The 13,514-nt window shown below is 38.4% G+C and overlaps 1 protein-coding gene across 13 annotated transcripts in view; it reads right to left on the bottom strand.

Annotated features, from left to right (window-relative positions):
• Positions 1-13,514, bottom strand: part of SYNE2 (spectrin repeat containing nuclear envelope protein 2) — a 288,222-nt gene that overhangs the window by 171,683 nt on the left and 103,025 nt on the right. For 12 of the 13 annotated variants that reach the window (XM_072963192.1, XM_072963191.1, XM_072963196.1 and 9 more), the window contains exons 22-30: positions 10,827-10,961; positions 9,276-9,434; positions 6,183-6,394; positions 5,957-6,047; positions 5,234-5,352; positions 4,871-4,997; positions 3,214-3,371; positions 2,220-2,367; positions 959-1,569 (exon numbers count right to left, since the gene is read on the bottom strand). In XM_072963192.1, coding sequence (XP_072819293.1) covers positions 959-1,569; positions 2,220-2,367; positions 3,214-3,371; positions 4,871-4,997; positions 5,234-5,352; positions 5,957-6,047; positions 6,183-6,394; positions 9,276-9,434; positions 10,827-10,961 — 1,760 coding nt within the window. Of the gene's footprint in view, positions 1-958; positions 1,570-2,219; positions 2,368-3,213; positions 3,372-4,870; positions 4,998-5,233; positions 5,353-5,956; positions 6,048-6,182; positions 6,395-9,275; positions 9,435-10,826; positions 10,962-13,514 lie in introns of those variants that run through there. The other variant, XM_072963203.1, reaches the window with a different exon arrangement.

Below are 13,514 nucleotides of genomic sequence, written 5' to 3'. Positions count from 1 at the left end.
CTAGTAGCAACGCAATTAAAAATTAAAGCAATTTACTAATGTATAGTTTTCATTTATAATTTAATACTTAATTTATTTGTTACTTGTTATTTATAAATCTATAATAAATGTATTAACAATGAAATTGATAACTAAGTTAGTTCCATCCTTCATTCAGAACAGGAGCACTGTAGAAATGGAAGTCTCATTGAGACCAAGGGCTCCGAGAAGTTTCAGAGGGAAGAGCTTTTTCAGCTCAAGAGCCTCAGAAGAGCACTGAGCCTCTGAGGGATTCCAGGTGGTCAGGTGGAGAGGCAGAAAACGGGAGACATTTAAAAAGGGGAGGGCAGCTCCACAAAAGGAACCCTCGCTAACTCATGCTAACATTTTCACCTTCAGGATCTGGTGGCTGACTCTAAATGCCAGAATTAAAACAGCAGCTCTATATAGATAGATGGCTGTCAACTACCGTTTACCGGAATTCTACTGAGTCTGCAGAATCAACACTAACCATAGTTTACCTCTTAAACTTAGCCCCCATCCTAGTCCTGCTGGGAGGGGGAAGAAGGAACAAGGTGTGGCATGTGCACTTTCCACCACTATATTTTCTATCAAATGTGTGGAGTTTTCCAGGCCTACCTCCCTCGAGAGAACCCCATAATAAAAACACTGCAGTAAAGGGACTTTGAAGCAACTCTTGTACTTTATACATATCTTATTTCACTCTTCCTCTGTCCACAAGAATGAAACTTTAAAGAAAAAAAATTACATCACACTTTGTAAAGCATAACATCAACCAAAAAAAAAAAAAAAAGCCTGTTTGAAAAGTCTACAGAAAAGAATGCCAAATCCCGAATACAGCGGGATGGAACAGAAGCAGAAAGACATGTGGGATGCATTGTTTCAACTGATAAATACCTGGGGGGGAAAAAACAGAAAAATCTCATTATGCATGGAAATGGACCAAAATGACACCTACCGTTGTTTTATGGCTGGAACAGTTGGATCCTTTAGGCCAATTTTACTGATTTGATTGTGCACATCTTGAATATTTTTCAGGAGTTCATTATTTTTGAAAATACAAGTCTCCAGTAATTTGTCTTCTTCAGTGAGCTCCTCCTGTCCACCAGAGCTAAGTGTCTCCGATGAGTTTTCGGACAAAGCAGCCAGAAGTTTTTCACAGGAGGTGTCTTCTCCCTGCTCGGCATCTGTAATGCTTATCCCAAGCACCTTCAAACGTTCATCCAAATGTCTGGCCTTGTCTTTCATCTGATAAATTTCTCCCTCCTTATTTTCCACTGTCAACGTATTTTCTGGTAACACCTGTGAATCGGAGGCTGAAAGGTCTGTAAGAAGCCCAACAGAGCATTGAGCTGTTCTCAGAGAAGCCAAAAACTCTTCCAGAGCTTTGAGGGCATCTTTACTCCTCTGAACTCTGTGGTTCATTTCTTCAAGTTGTGTTCTGTGTTTCAGGATAATACTCTGTGTTGCCTGCAGGTCAAGCGGGTGTAATTCCTTTAATGCAAAATTGCCTGGCTGTTCCAAATTGTTACATATTTCCATCTGTTTTGCTATGGAATCTTGGATATTCTAAAATAAACATAAGAAAAGCTGAAAAGACTGAGGCAGAAAAAATAAAGACTACACATCAGAAACTAATCTTAAATTACGTCATGAGATTTGATCTAGAAAACTGCTCCTTAGTTTATCCAAGGCTGATGGTCTCCACAGAAGGAAACATTTTAATTACAAATGACCAGATGGCCCAGCTGTTTCATTATCCGATACACTTCCTGGAGTTACAATCCCCAAAATAAAAGAGGTATAGAAAGCTATTGCTTCAATGAGAATTATTACAGGTTGAATCTGAAAAATAAAACTTAAAAATTTTTTTATTTAAGATGGGATTTGGAATGAGTAAATGAGAATATGACACTTTAAGTATATAAGTCTAGTCCAGATATTTAGGATTTCAGGCATTGGAGAAGGCATTCATAAGCAAGCCTTCACTTTGAATTCAAAGAAAATACCTCATTCTTTACTCCACGGTACCTATTTCCAAACTGGCAAGGAATTACACAGTTAAGAAATAAATAACAAGTCTAAATTATTGAAGATTTTTCTGCCCTGGTTTATATTCTAAATAAATACTATTGATGTATGATTAAAAATCCATAAACATGTATAAACCTCTGAAGAACTGATTATTCTATAACTACACTGTGAGGATGTGTATTTACCCTCAGGTTTTGATAAATGTCATCAGCATCAGTGAGATGAAATTCCTGAATGGCCATTTCACGGGGGAGCAGGTCTGAGCCACAGAGGAGGAGCGATTCCTTCTCCACAGGTAACACGATCTGCAGTGCGGTCTCCAAAGACTCCATTCTGGATGGAAAACAAATCAGACATGAGGGGAAAACACAGCAGAAAGATATCCTATAAAACAAATTAATGCCATTATTTAACTAAGAACAGAAAATAATTATTCAATCAAAATACATACAAAGATGTGTACAGATCATCACATAAAAGCAAAACCCAGCGATCCAGAATGGCAAAGAATGAGTTGACTGCTAAATCCAAGTTCTCCTGAGAGTTTAATGGACACGGCATGGAATGGAAAACTGCTGTAAGACATCCTCTCTTTTGAAATACAAAATACTGAATATAACTGAGCCTTGCCTTCATGCCAAAGAAACCTCATTATGAATGCTAATGATTTCATTAGTGGACATACAATAGGGTTCAAAGAATAGGCCAATAAGAAATTAAAATGTGTGACCCTGGATAAATAACATTTAGACGCTGAGCCTCAGTGTCCTCCTATGTAAACTAGGGATAAGTGCCAAGGATACACACCCTACGTAAAGGGATAACATCAGCACCCTTTCATTTTATAAATGAGAACATCAGCGCCCAGAGAAGCTAAGTGACGTGGCCAAATTCAGGCTAAAGGGGAGACAGTCAGAATAGCACAGCCTTTGGAACGCAGCAGACTTTACGTTCCACTTAGGTCTCCAGCCAGCGGTGTGGCTGGGCAATGTGATTTAACCTCCCTCAGAAGCAGTGTCCTCATCACTGAAATGGCGATCGTAATGGTAGCTTCTCTAATGGTTGTTGTGACAACTAAATAAAATAACACACTTAGGATAATGCTAGCCTTGCTTAAAAGAGGATTTAAAAATTTAGTAAATTTAGTAAAGTCATGGTTAATAGATCTCAGAATTATACCTGGTATTAAGAGTCATCTGAAGCTCTCTTTCTGTCCCCTTTAATCTATCTCTTGCCTGAACTATAGAAGGCTTCTTTACGTCACTTTCCAGCTCTTCTAACTTCAATGAAGTGATTTCAAATTCTTTCCAGCAAGCATCAGTTTCATTTTTTAAGACCTAGATGAAACACATAAATTAATTTATCAACAAGTGGGTTAATGGGCACAATTATTCTGTTCTTTCAAAACAAGACATTCACACATCTGTGGGCACGAAAAGTTTCACATGAAAACACATTTGAAAAGATATTTTCCAACCATCTGCAAGTAAACTGTCCTTCAGAGAACAATGATATTGACTGTGCTCAGAGGATTCGTTCAGTGAAGTCAAAGGAGTCAACAATATGGCTTTCAAAGGAATCCAAACTCTCTTTCTGCAAGTTAGATACCCAGAATAAAACTCAAAAAGATATATACAGATGTAAGAACAGATATTCCATTAGATAGTCTATTTCCTCTACATAATAATTCTTTGCTTCTCCCTAAACTAAAAGCAAATTGCAGTGAACCAAAATCATTTTCAAGTGAGAAATGAATAAAATTAACTTATGATTTATAATTAAACATCTAAAATTCTACACCATTCACTATTCTCTTTATCCTGGCTTTTTATTTTTTTAAAAGGCACTGCCTCAGAATCTGAGTGCTCATTGGTATAATTTGTTCTTCACTTTCTCCAAGGATTAGTATAGTTTTTCTAACCGATTCATTATTCAGTCCCAGGAATAAGATCTCATGAGAGTGTCTTAATTGTGAAGAAAATGCGCTAAATCCATCACTTGAACAACAGAGATTTTAACGTATGAATTTTGCTTGTTCAGATGGAAAACAGAGAAGCCAAACTGGGTAGAGTGTGACTCCGGGACTGGCCTCATAAAAGGAAGGTAACTAGAAAACAGCACAGGGCATTGTAGGAACCACCCAGGCCTTTTTTCCACCTGATGGGCTCTCTACAAGAGCTCGCTCTAATGCACCTCCAAGCATACAAGAGTATCGCACTGCAACACACAGATGACCTTCAAAATAAGAAAGATAGTTATTTGTAGAGCTTACAGTTGGTGTGCCCACCACTAGATTGTTTTTTTCTGCAGCCCCTGAATCTGACGCAGTGCTTCCTCTGATGGCTCTCCAGAAGATCATCCCTCACAGTGAAAACTCCCTTCACTACCTGCCCCTTTCTTATTGCCCAACATCAGACAGACAACGTGACAATTGGGTCATGATGATCACTGACAGAAACAAATATTCAGAGTCACTGGTTTTTCACATATTGTTAATTCTGGAGCAAACTAGAAGCTGTGTTGCCTTCAAACACATTGTTTTAACCAAATCATCTGAAGCCTTCATCCCCAACCTAAACACAGTCCAAAACTCTGCCAGCCACAATATGTAGACTATCAAATGAGAGCATGAGCATAAATTAGGACTCTGAATCAAACTCTTCCCTGGGTTTGAGCGTCTTTCTGGAATCAGATGACATTAGAAATGCAATCCAACCAAGAGAGTTCTTTAGAGACATAAACATATGAGACCTCAACAATGCTGAAGTCTATACTAATGGTGGTATTATTTCCTGAAAAAACACAAAACTCCTCTAATAATATTTTCCCTATTTACCTGGAGATCTGTCAGTTGATCCTGGAGACAAACACTACTCCTTTCCTTGTCACCAGGAAAATCTGAAGTAATCCTCGCAATGTTGTTCTGCAGGTGTCGTTCAAGAGTTTCTCTGTGTGTAACATACCTGGGGAAAAAAATTAAGTGCAATGTTACTTAATTTTAAAGATAAGACCAAAAAAATTTTTTTAAATTACTGTCAACTGACAATGAAGAAATCCCAGAGAATTTCCGTTTAAGTTACTGGACCACATGTAAAAATCATGACTAAAGGAAAAATAAAAACTTATGAAAACATAACAGTTTTGCAATGATGAAAGGTTTTTGCTGGATTTCCTAATTGTTTGGAAGAGTTTAGTTTACCTTTCCAGTAAACTATTGACAGACGCACTGTGATCCTTTTCATGCTTCTCCATGACGCTTTCCTCCAGTTGAGGCTTTAACTTGGATTCCAGGCTAACATCCTTAATTGATTCCATTGCCTAAGCAAATGTGCAAAACAGTAAACATAATATCTTCGATATACTTAACTGTCTGGAAAAGATAAACACTTTATGATACAAAGGGATATCACTGATTCTTTATACCCCAAACCAGGACCCCTTGTTCCTTCCCCACACCTTCTGACTGGCAGTCTGGGCTGTGGTACACAGCAAATCCCCACTTACCTAGAATTCAAGCATTTAGAAATCCAATTCCCAGGGAAAGTAAAAGATATCATAATGAGAAAAAGATAAATGATAAATGAACTAGTTCATCTCAGTGAAGCTGAAACACCTGTGCAGATTAAGTGCAGCCTCTCCTGCCCTCAAGAATAACGGGCACAGACTGCGTGTATCCATAATGGTTCAAAGCAGTCTCTTCCGGAAAGAACTGTAAATCTCAGAGGAAGATTAAGTCATGCTCACTCTAGCTTTGGTTCTTGTATTCTGATTCTTTGAAAACAGTCTTCCTTACATTATTTAAGTGAGAAATCACAGCTGATGGGAACAATCAGATAACTAAAACTCGATGACAAGTGGTTTATTGGACACTTGGATATTTTCATTGTGTTTACTTCTAAAATACATTATCCAAATTTAACACCTTTTCAGCCAATGGCTGATGGTCTGACTTTGCAGATGGCACCTGGCTGAGGGCACTCCTTCCTCCACTCTCAGATGTGTCCGGGGTCCTCCTGGGAAGAAATCAAAATTGCATATTAAAATACATGGAGAAGACTGAATCCTAAAAGAGAATGAATAATACTCAGTGTCCTTCGATTCTGCAAAAGGCTTAATTTCATTTCTCCTTGCTCTTACGAAGCACTAACTTGTTTTTCGATGCGCCTCCCACCATGGGTTGCAGGGTCATATGAATCTCGGAAGCACATTTCCGAAGTCTTTCTATCTTCTGTTCGTAATCTTTGAGCGCTCTCCTCACTTCCTGTTGACTCTTCTGTGAAGTCAGCTCCTCACACAGCTCCCTCAGGACATCCATGTGGTGATCAAGTTGGTACAGGCTGCCTTCCTCAGAAAAACAGGCCTAATTGAGGAAAGAAAGCAGGAAATGTGTTTCAGATGAATTTACATGATTAGTCCATGAGGATTACACTCTAACAGATGTGTGTGACTTTAACAACACGGTCTAAGCCCGCCCAAGGTGTGCCTGGTGTGGGAATGGGTACTGAAAACAAAGACCACGCAGCTAGCCTTAGGGCTCTCTAGAGCCCAGTGATGTAGTGAAGGAAACCAGAACTGTCACCCCAAAAGATGCCTCTTTGATAGGAAAATTAAGAAGGTAATTAGGAAGTAGTAAACAGAAAAGGCAGAAAACAAAGCTCCATTTACTGGAGACAGAGTCTTATCAGTCCAGAGATGGGACCAAAGGAATCTGCAAATAAATTCAGTTATTCATGTTCTTTTTCAGATTCTTTTCCACTATAGGTTATTGCAAGATATTGAATATAGTTCCCTGTACTATACAGTAGGATATTGTTGTTAATCATTTTATATACAGTAGCATGCATTTGCTAATCCCAAACTCCTACTTTATCCCTCCTCCGCCCTTCCCCCTTTGGTAACCATAAATACGTTTTCTATGTCCGTTTGTAAATAAGTTCATTTGTACCATTTTTTTTAGATTCCACACATAAGTGATATCATATGATATTTGTCTTTCTTTATCTGACTTCACCTAGTATGATAATCTCTAGGTCCATCTATGTTGCTGCAAATGGCTTTATTTCACTTTTTTTTTTTTGAGGGTCATTTCTGTTTGTTTTGTTTTTAATTTTTTATTGAAGTGTAGTTGATTTACAATATTAGTTTCAGCTGTACAGCAAAGTGATTCAGTTATACATATACATGTGTATATATTCCCTTTTCAGATTCTTTTCCATAATATGTTACTACAAGAAATTGAATATAGTTCTCTGTGCTATATAGTAGGTCCTGGTTGTTTATCTATTTTATATATAGTAATGTGTGTTTGTTAATCCCCAATTCCTGATTTATCCCTCCCTGCCTTTTCCCCTTTGGTAACCACAGTTTGTTTTCTATGTCTGTCAGTCTGTTTTTGGTTTGTAAATAGAATTTATATATATATTTTTAGATTCCAGATATAAGTGATATCATATGATATATATCTTTCTCTGTCTGACTTACTTCACTCAATATGATAATCTCTAGGTCCACCATGTTGCTGGAAATGGCATTGTTTCATTCTTTTTTATGGTGAGTAATATTCCATTTTACACACACACACACACACACACACACACACACATCATCTTTATCCATTCATCTGTTGACAGACATTTAGATTGCTTCCACGTCTTGGCTATTGTAAATAGTGCTCCTATGAACACTGGGGTGCAGGTATCTTTTCGAATTGGAGTTTTCTCCAGATATATGCCCAGGATTAGGATTGCTAGATCATTTGGTAACTGTATATTTAGTTTTTTAAGGAATCTCTATACTGTTTTCCATAGTGGCTGCACCAATTTATATTCCCACTAACAGTGTAGGAGGGCTTCCTTTTCTCCACACCCTCTCCAATATTAATTATTTGTAAGCTTTTTGATGATAGCCATTCTGATGGTGTGAGGTGATATCTTATTGTTGTTTTGATTCGCATTTCTCTAACAATCAGCTATACTGAGCATCTTTTCATGTGGCTATTGGCCATCTGAATGTCTTCTTCGGAGAAATGTCTATTTAGGTCTTCTGCCCAGTTTTTGATTGGGTTGTTTGTTTTTTTGATATTAAGCTGTATGAGCTGTTCGTATATTTTGGAAATTAATCCCTTGTCAGGTGCATCATTTGCAAATATTTTCTCCCATTTCTGTTATCTTTTTTGTTTTATTTATGTTTTCCTTTGCTGTGCAAAAGCTTTTAAGTTTAATTAGGTCCCATTTGCTTATTTTTGCTTTTATTTCCATTACTTCAGGAGATAGATCCAAAAAAATATTGCTGCAATTTGTATCAAAGACTATTTTGCCTATGTTTTCTTCTAAGATTTTTAGAGTATTTGATCTTACATTTAGGTCTTTAATCCATTTGGAGTTTATTTTTGTATATTGTGTTAGAGAATATTCTAATTTCATTAAGAAGAAGAAAAGTCTGAGAGGTGATACTATTGGTTAGTTTTGGACGTGTTGAATTTGAGGTCTTTGCAGAACACTGGTGGTATCAATTACTTGGTTAGGAACAGAACTTGGAGCTCAGGAGGAAAGACTCAGACTGAGGCGTTGTCATTATAGAGAGGGCAGTTTAAACCCCAAAGTGCTTAAAATCACTTCAAGCAAGTGTGAAATTAGCCAAAAATGGAGATCCGAAAACTAAAACATTAGGATAACACAATGAAAAAGGAAAATCTGTGAAAGACACTAAAATAAGCCCTCCCCCCAAAACAGTAAAATTTTAAAAAGCAAGAGAGATTGATACTGTGACAGCCACAGCAGTATAAAGTTTAAAAGAGATCAAAAGAGGGGTCAATACTATCAAATACACAGAAGCAATCAAACACGACGAGGACCAAAAAGAGATCATTACATTTGCCCCGCCTGGTTTATATCCTGATTTGCTGTCTTTCACAAAACTGCACTTCTGAGGACACACTGTCTTCACAAAAGCAAACATGGGAACTTCAGCAGCGGGTGACACGTTTGTAACCAGAGCACAGAGGCCATTGAGACATACAAAGCGAAGTCATGAAATATTTTGCTCAATGCTGAATTTTATTCACTTCTAAAAAGTGAAAAGCGCGGCCTCTAGTTAGAGCTTGAACTGCCTGAGAGGTAATCCCCCTGGACAAGGTCTAAAGTAATTTTCAGAGCAGATTTAATCCCAGCCAAGGACACCCTAAACCACTTAAGATCAACCCCAAAATGATGACAAGATCTGAACGGAAGCAGGTTGTTTACCTCATGTTCCTTGATGAGACCCTTAGTCCTTCCTCTGCGAATTAGTTTCTTTTCTTTATTTATTTGTTTTTCAAGTTTTGCGATAGTGTCACTAAGTTTTCCTTTTTCAATGTCTACTTTTAGTTGTTGAATATACAAAGACATTTCATGATGAAGAGACTGCAAAAAAAGGCAAAGGCACATATTAACCACAGGTACAGCACATATTGAAAAGATTTCCATTAGAAACACAGAAATAATTGTGGTAACAAAGGGTAGAAATAGAGCCTACATGAAATTCTGATTCATCCTTGTGTCTTTGGGGAGGATGTTTTAAAATATACCAGACCCATAAACATATTTTTTTTTCTTTCTAATAACTAAAAATGTGTTTTAGCTGTGAAAGACACTGTTAGAATTAAAAGACAAGCTGCAGACTGGGAGAAAACATATACAAAACACTTATCTGAGCCTATGGAGAAGTAACAAGTAACTGTAATGTGCATCCTGGATGGGAGTCCAGAACAGATGAAAAAGGACACTAGGGAAAAAACTATGGAAATATGAATAAAGTATAAACTTTAGTTAATAACGTATCAATATTATTCCTTTAATTGTGACAAAGGTACTATGTTAATGTAAGAGGTTAGTAACAGGAAAAACTGGGCAGGGCCATTTGGAACTCTCTGTACAAACTTTGTAATAATTTTGTAAACCTAAAATTGTTGTAAAATTAGGTCTATTTTAAAGTGTATTTTAAGAAGGCCTTGAACAGTACATATTCGATTATATTACCATATTCTTTCTCTTTCTCTCCATATAGTCACACACACACATACACAGAGACACACACACATGTATTTAATACCAAATATCATTTCCTGAACACGACCTCTGTGGTAGGTGCTTTATATAAATCCTTGCAACCATCCTGTCAAGTAGGTGGAGTTACCCCATCTTATGTGACGTGCTCAGGAGCTAAGCAACTTGCCCAAGGTCACAGCTGCTGGGTCTAGGTCTGTCTGCCACCAAAGCTGATACTATTTTCTGTGAAACTCTGTATACATGTCAGTATGTTGTCTCAGTTAAGATCCAAACAGGAAGCCAGAAAACACTAAATATTTAACTCAGAGGGAATTAAACGCAAAGAACTGATTATACAAGAGATGAAAGCCACAGTGGGGGCAGTAAGGCAACCCAGAGACCAGCATCGGCAGAAAGCTACCTCCACCCTGGGCTGCAGGCTGCAGTGGGGCCCAGGCAGAAGGGTCACTCAACAGAAGCTGGACCTAAGGAAACTACAGGCTGCCAGGGACAGTGTGCAAGAGAGAGAGAGGGAAAGAAAGCCTCTGGACTCTCCTTTCACCTTCCCATCGCCCTCTAATCTCCAGACACTGTTGTCATTGGCTGAATGCAGACAGAAGCCAGCTGACGTGGGGCCTAGAGTCAGAGCCTGCAGGGATCAGCCCTCTCCGATACGGGATAGACAGGAGACCACCAAGGATGACTCTGATGACAAACTGGTCCGGGGTCAGATCTATAAGCATCAGCCCCAGACACACATGCTCTTACCTCCCACCTGGCACAGACATCTCTACTCTTTTCTTCCAAAGACATCCTTACATCTTCAGTTACATTATTTTTCAGTTCTTCAACAGCTTTCAAATACTTGGCCAGACTTTTAGTATTAAAAATTATTAGTGCTTCCTAAAAAGAAAAACAAAGACACACAAACAAGAGCATGAAAATCTCCTTCTCCTGCCATGTCCTCAAAACTAATTTAACAGACAGAACTTTAGAGTCTGAAACAGCTAGAACCAGGCAAGGACTCCAAGAAGACTGAAGATTTAGGGGAGGCTTCTCTTTGTAAACTGAAGTTGATATCCCTTTTGTATCTCTCAAATTCTTTTGAAAAGAACTGCCAAATATCTATTATTCAGATGTAGTTACACATCTGAGGTCCAGATAAAGACTTCCTTATAATACTCAAAGTGATTTTTATTACCCCTTTGATTTGGGTTGGTTTTTTTTTTTTTTGGCAGGGGGAGGTAATTAAGTTTACTTATTTATTTTTGGAGGAGATGCAGGGATTGAACCCAGAACCTCGTGCATGCTAAGCATGTGCTCCACTGCTTGAGCTACACCCTCCTCCCCACCCCTTCGATAATTAAAAGGCTTATTATTTTGAGCCACTGGCAAAGTTTCCTACAAAGTTCTGCAGTATTGAGCAGATGACACATTTCATAAGTAATAACAGTACGAAGAGTATACCAACTTGAATTAGAGATCACTGTTGCATATGACACAATTCATGGTAGAGTTAATATGTCAAATATTTAATTTCATGCATAAGCATTTTATGCCGTAAGGAGGCAACAACCCCTTATCACGGACTTCAAAGTTTCGTCCAAAGCCAACCACGATGGCAGTTCCATCCCAGGGAAGGAGATGGCGTCTGCCTTTCAGGCATGTGTCTGCCCCTGACCTCATACTTACCTACTTTAGACAATATTACTGGCAATGCGCTGTATAAGAACAGAAACCTGGCTTAGGTACCCATCGACTGACAGAACGAAAAATAGTTTGGGGCCTATGAATGGGGCAGAAAATACACAGGAGATGAGAAGATGAAAGTAATTCTCGGGGAGAAGACAACTAATCAGGCGAGGATTTGTTCATACACTTATTACGTCTTGATTATGGGTCTCCTACAGAAGAGGTACAATCTGACCTCCAAGGCCGCTGTGAGGAAAGCTAGATTTACGGCCAGGGAAGACAGGCCAGCCCATGTGCGGCAGAGGTCTCTACCACCCGCGTGTCCCATGCATCCCAGGGTCTCCGGGCAGTACTGGCAGGGCAGGGATTCTGCTTCTGCAGTGAGAAAGGATCTACTCCACTAAACACCAGAGACAAAAAGGGGGAGTCCCTGGCTTCAATTCCAAAAGGAAGACATTCAGGGAGAGGAAAATGGTGAGAACCGACACTGTCGTACCTCTCTCGTAGAAAAGGGGCCTGGAGCCTCTGCTTTGTCTTTTCCTTCCCTTTTCTCCTGAGCTGACCATATCTGTCCTATTGAAATCCAGCCTCGTGATTATTTAAAGGAATCACTGACTCTTAAGTTCAGTTTGGCACTCTCAGCAACCAAGGGGGAAAAAAGACAGTGGGGTTGGTCGAAGCTGGTGGCTGGCAAAGTGCAAACAGAGTAAAATGTTTGTGGGAAAAGCAGCGTTGCAATGGCTGATACCAGGGTCGGGTACGGCGACCAATCTAGAAAGTCAAAGTAGGGTTTAGCCCAGACAAGAGCAGGAAGCCACACAGAGAATGAAGAGAAGCTCCCAGGGGAGCTCCTTTTCCTAAAAGGACTGGGCACAGTAGTGCTGGGAATATTGATTTGCTTCACCTTTATCTCCCCCCAACATGCTTAGCTCATTTTAAATGTTCAGTCCATACGTCAGATGCTGAATAAATAAATGAAATAAAGAACATGTATTACTCTATCCCCAGGTCCAAGGGTGAAAACCTTGTTTTACTCTTATGTCACATCCAAGTTACCTGCCACTGTGTTAATTAATAATGAGTCTTGATTTGGACACATCTTTTTTCTTCTTTAAGTATATTTGATTAACAATGTTATATTAATTTCGGGTGTACAATGTAGTGATTCAGTATTTTTATGGATTAGATTCCTTTTAAAGTTATTATAAAATAATGGCTATATATTTCTGTGCTGTACAATATATCCTTGGAACTCATTTATTTCATACATAGTAGTTTGCACCTCTTGAGTTGGATCCATCTTAAGCTGCCTATCAAACAAAGAAAAGTCAACCTAAAACTGTCTCCATACAAAACACTGGATCTTTAATTGCTGATAAGCATATGTCCATAAATAACTTTTACTGAAGCATTTTAATAATAAAAGTGCTATATTACACTTGGAGAATTTTAACCACTCAAAGTTTCTTCATATTACTTATTTTTATTTATTGGCAGCTGGATAGGACCAGAATGGTTATGCCCATTTTATTGATTAAAAAAGCCAGAGAATTTAAATACTTGCTCCATGTCATAATCAGCTGTGCTTTTTACATGACACCACTGACTTTGTTCAGGGGCTACAATACAATTTAAACTAAAAGAATTCTTAATTTGAATGTTTATTTTTAAGACTGAGGAACAATGTATAAAACAAGGAAGTTTCTGAAACTTACAATAACTTTATTATAATTACAGTCATGGAAACACTCTGATTTGAAATGC

This window comes from Vicugna pacos, chromosome 6, assembly GCF_048564905.1.
Source record: "Vicugna pacos chromosome 6, VicPac4, whole genome shotgun sequence".
NCBI classification, from domain to species: domain Eukaryota; kingdom Metazoa; phylum Chordata; class Mammalia; order Artiodactyla; family Camelidae; genus Vicugna; species Vicugna pacos.
This window is presented reverse-complemented; position numbering and strand designations above follow the sequence as displayed.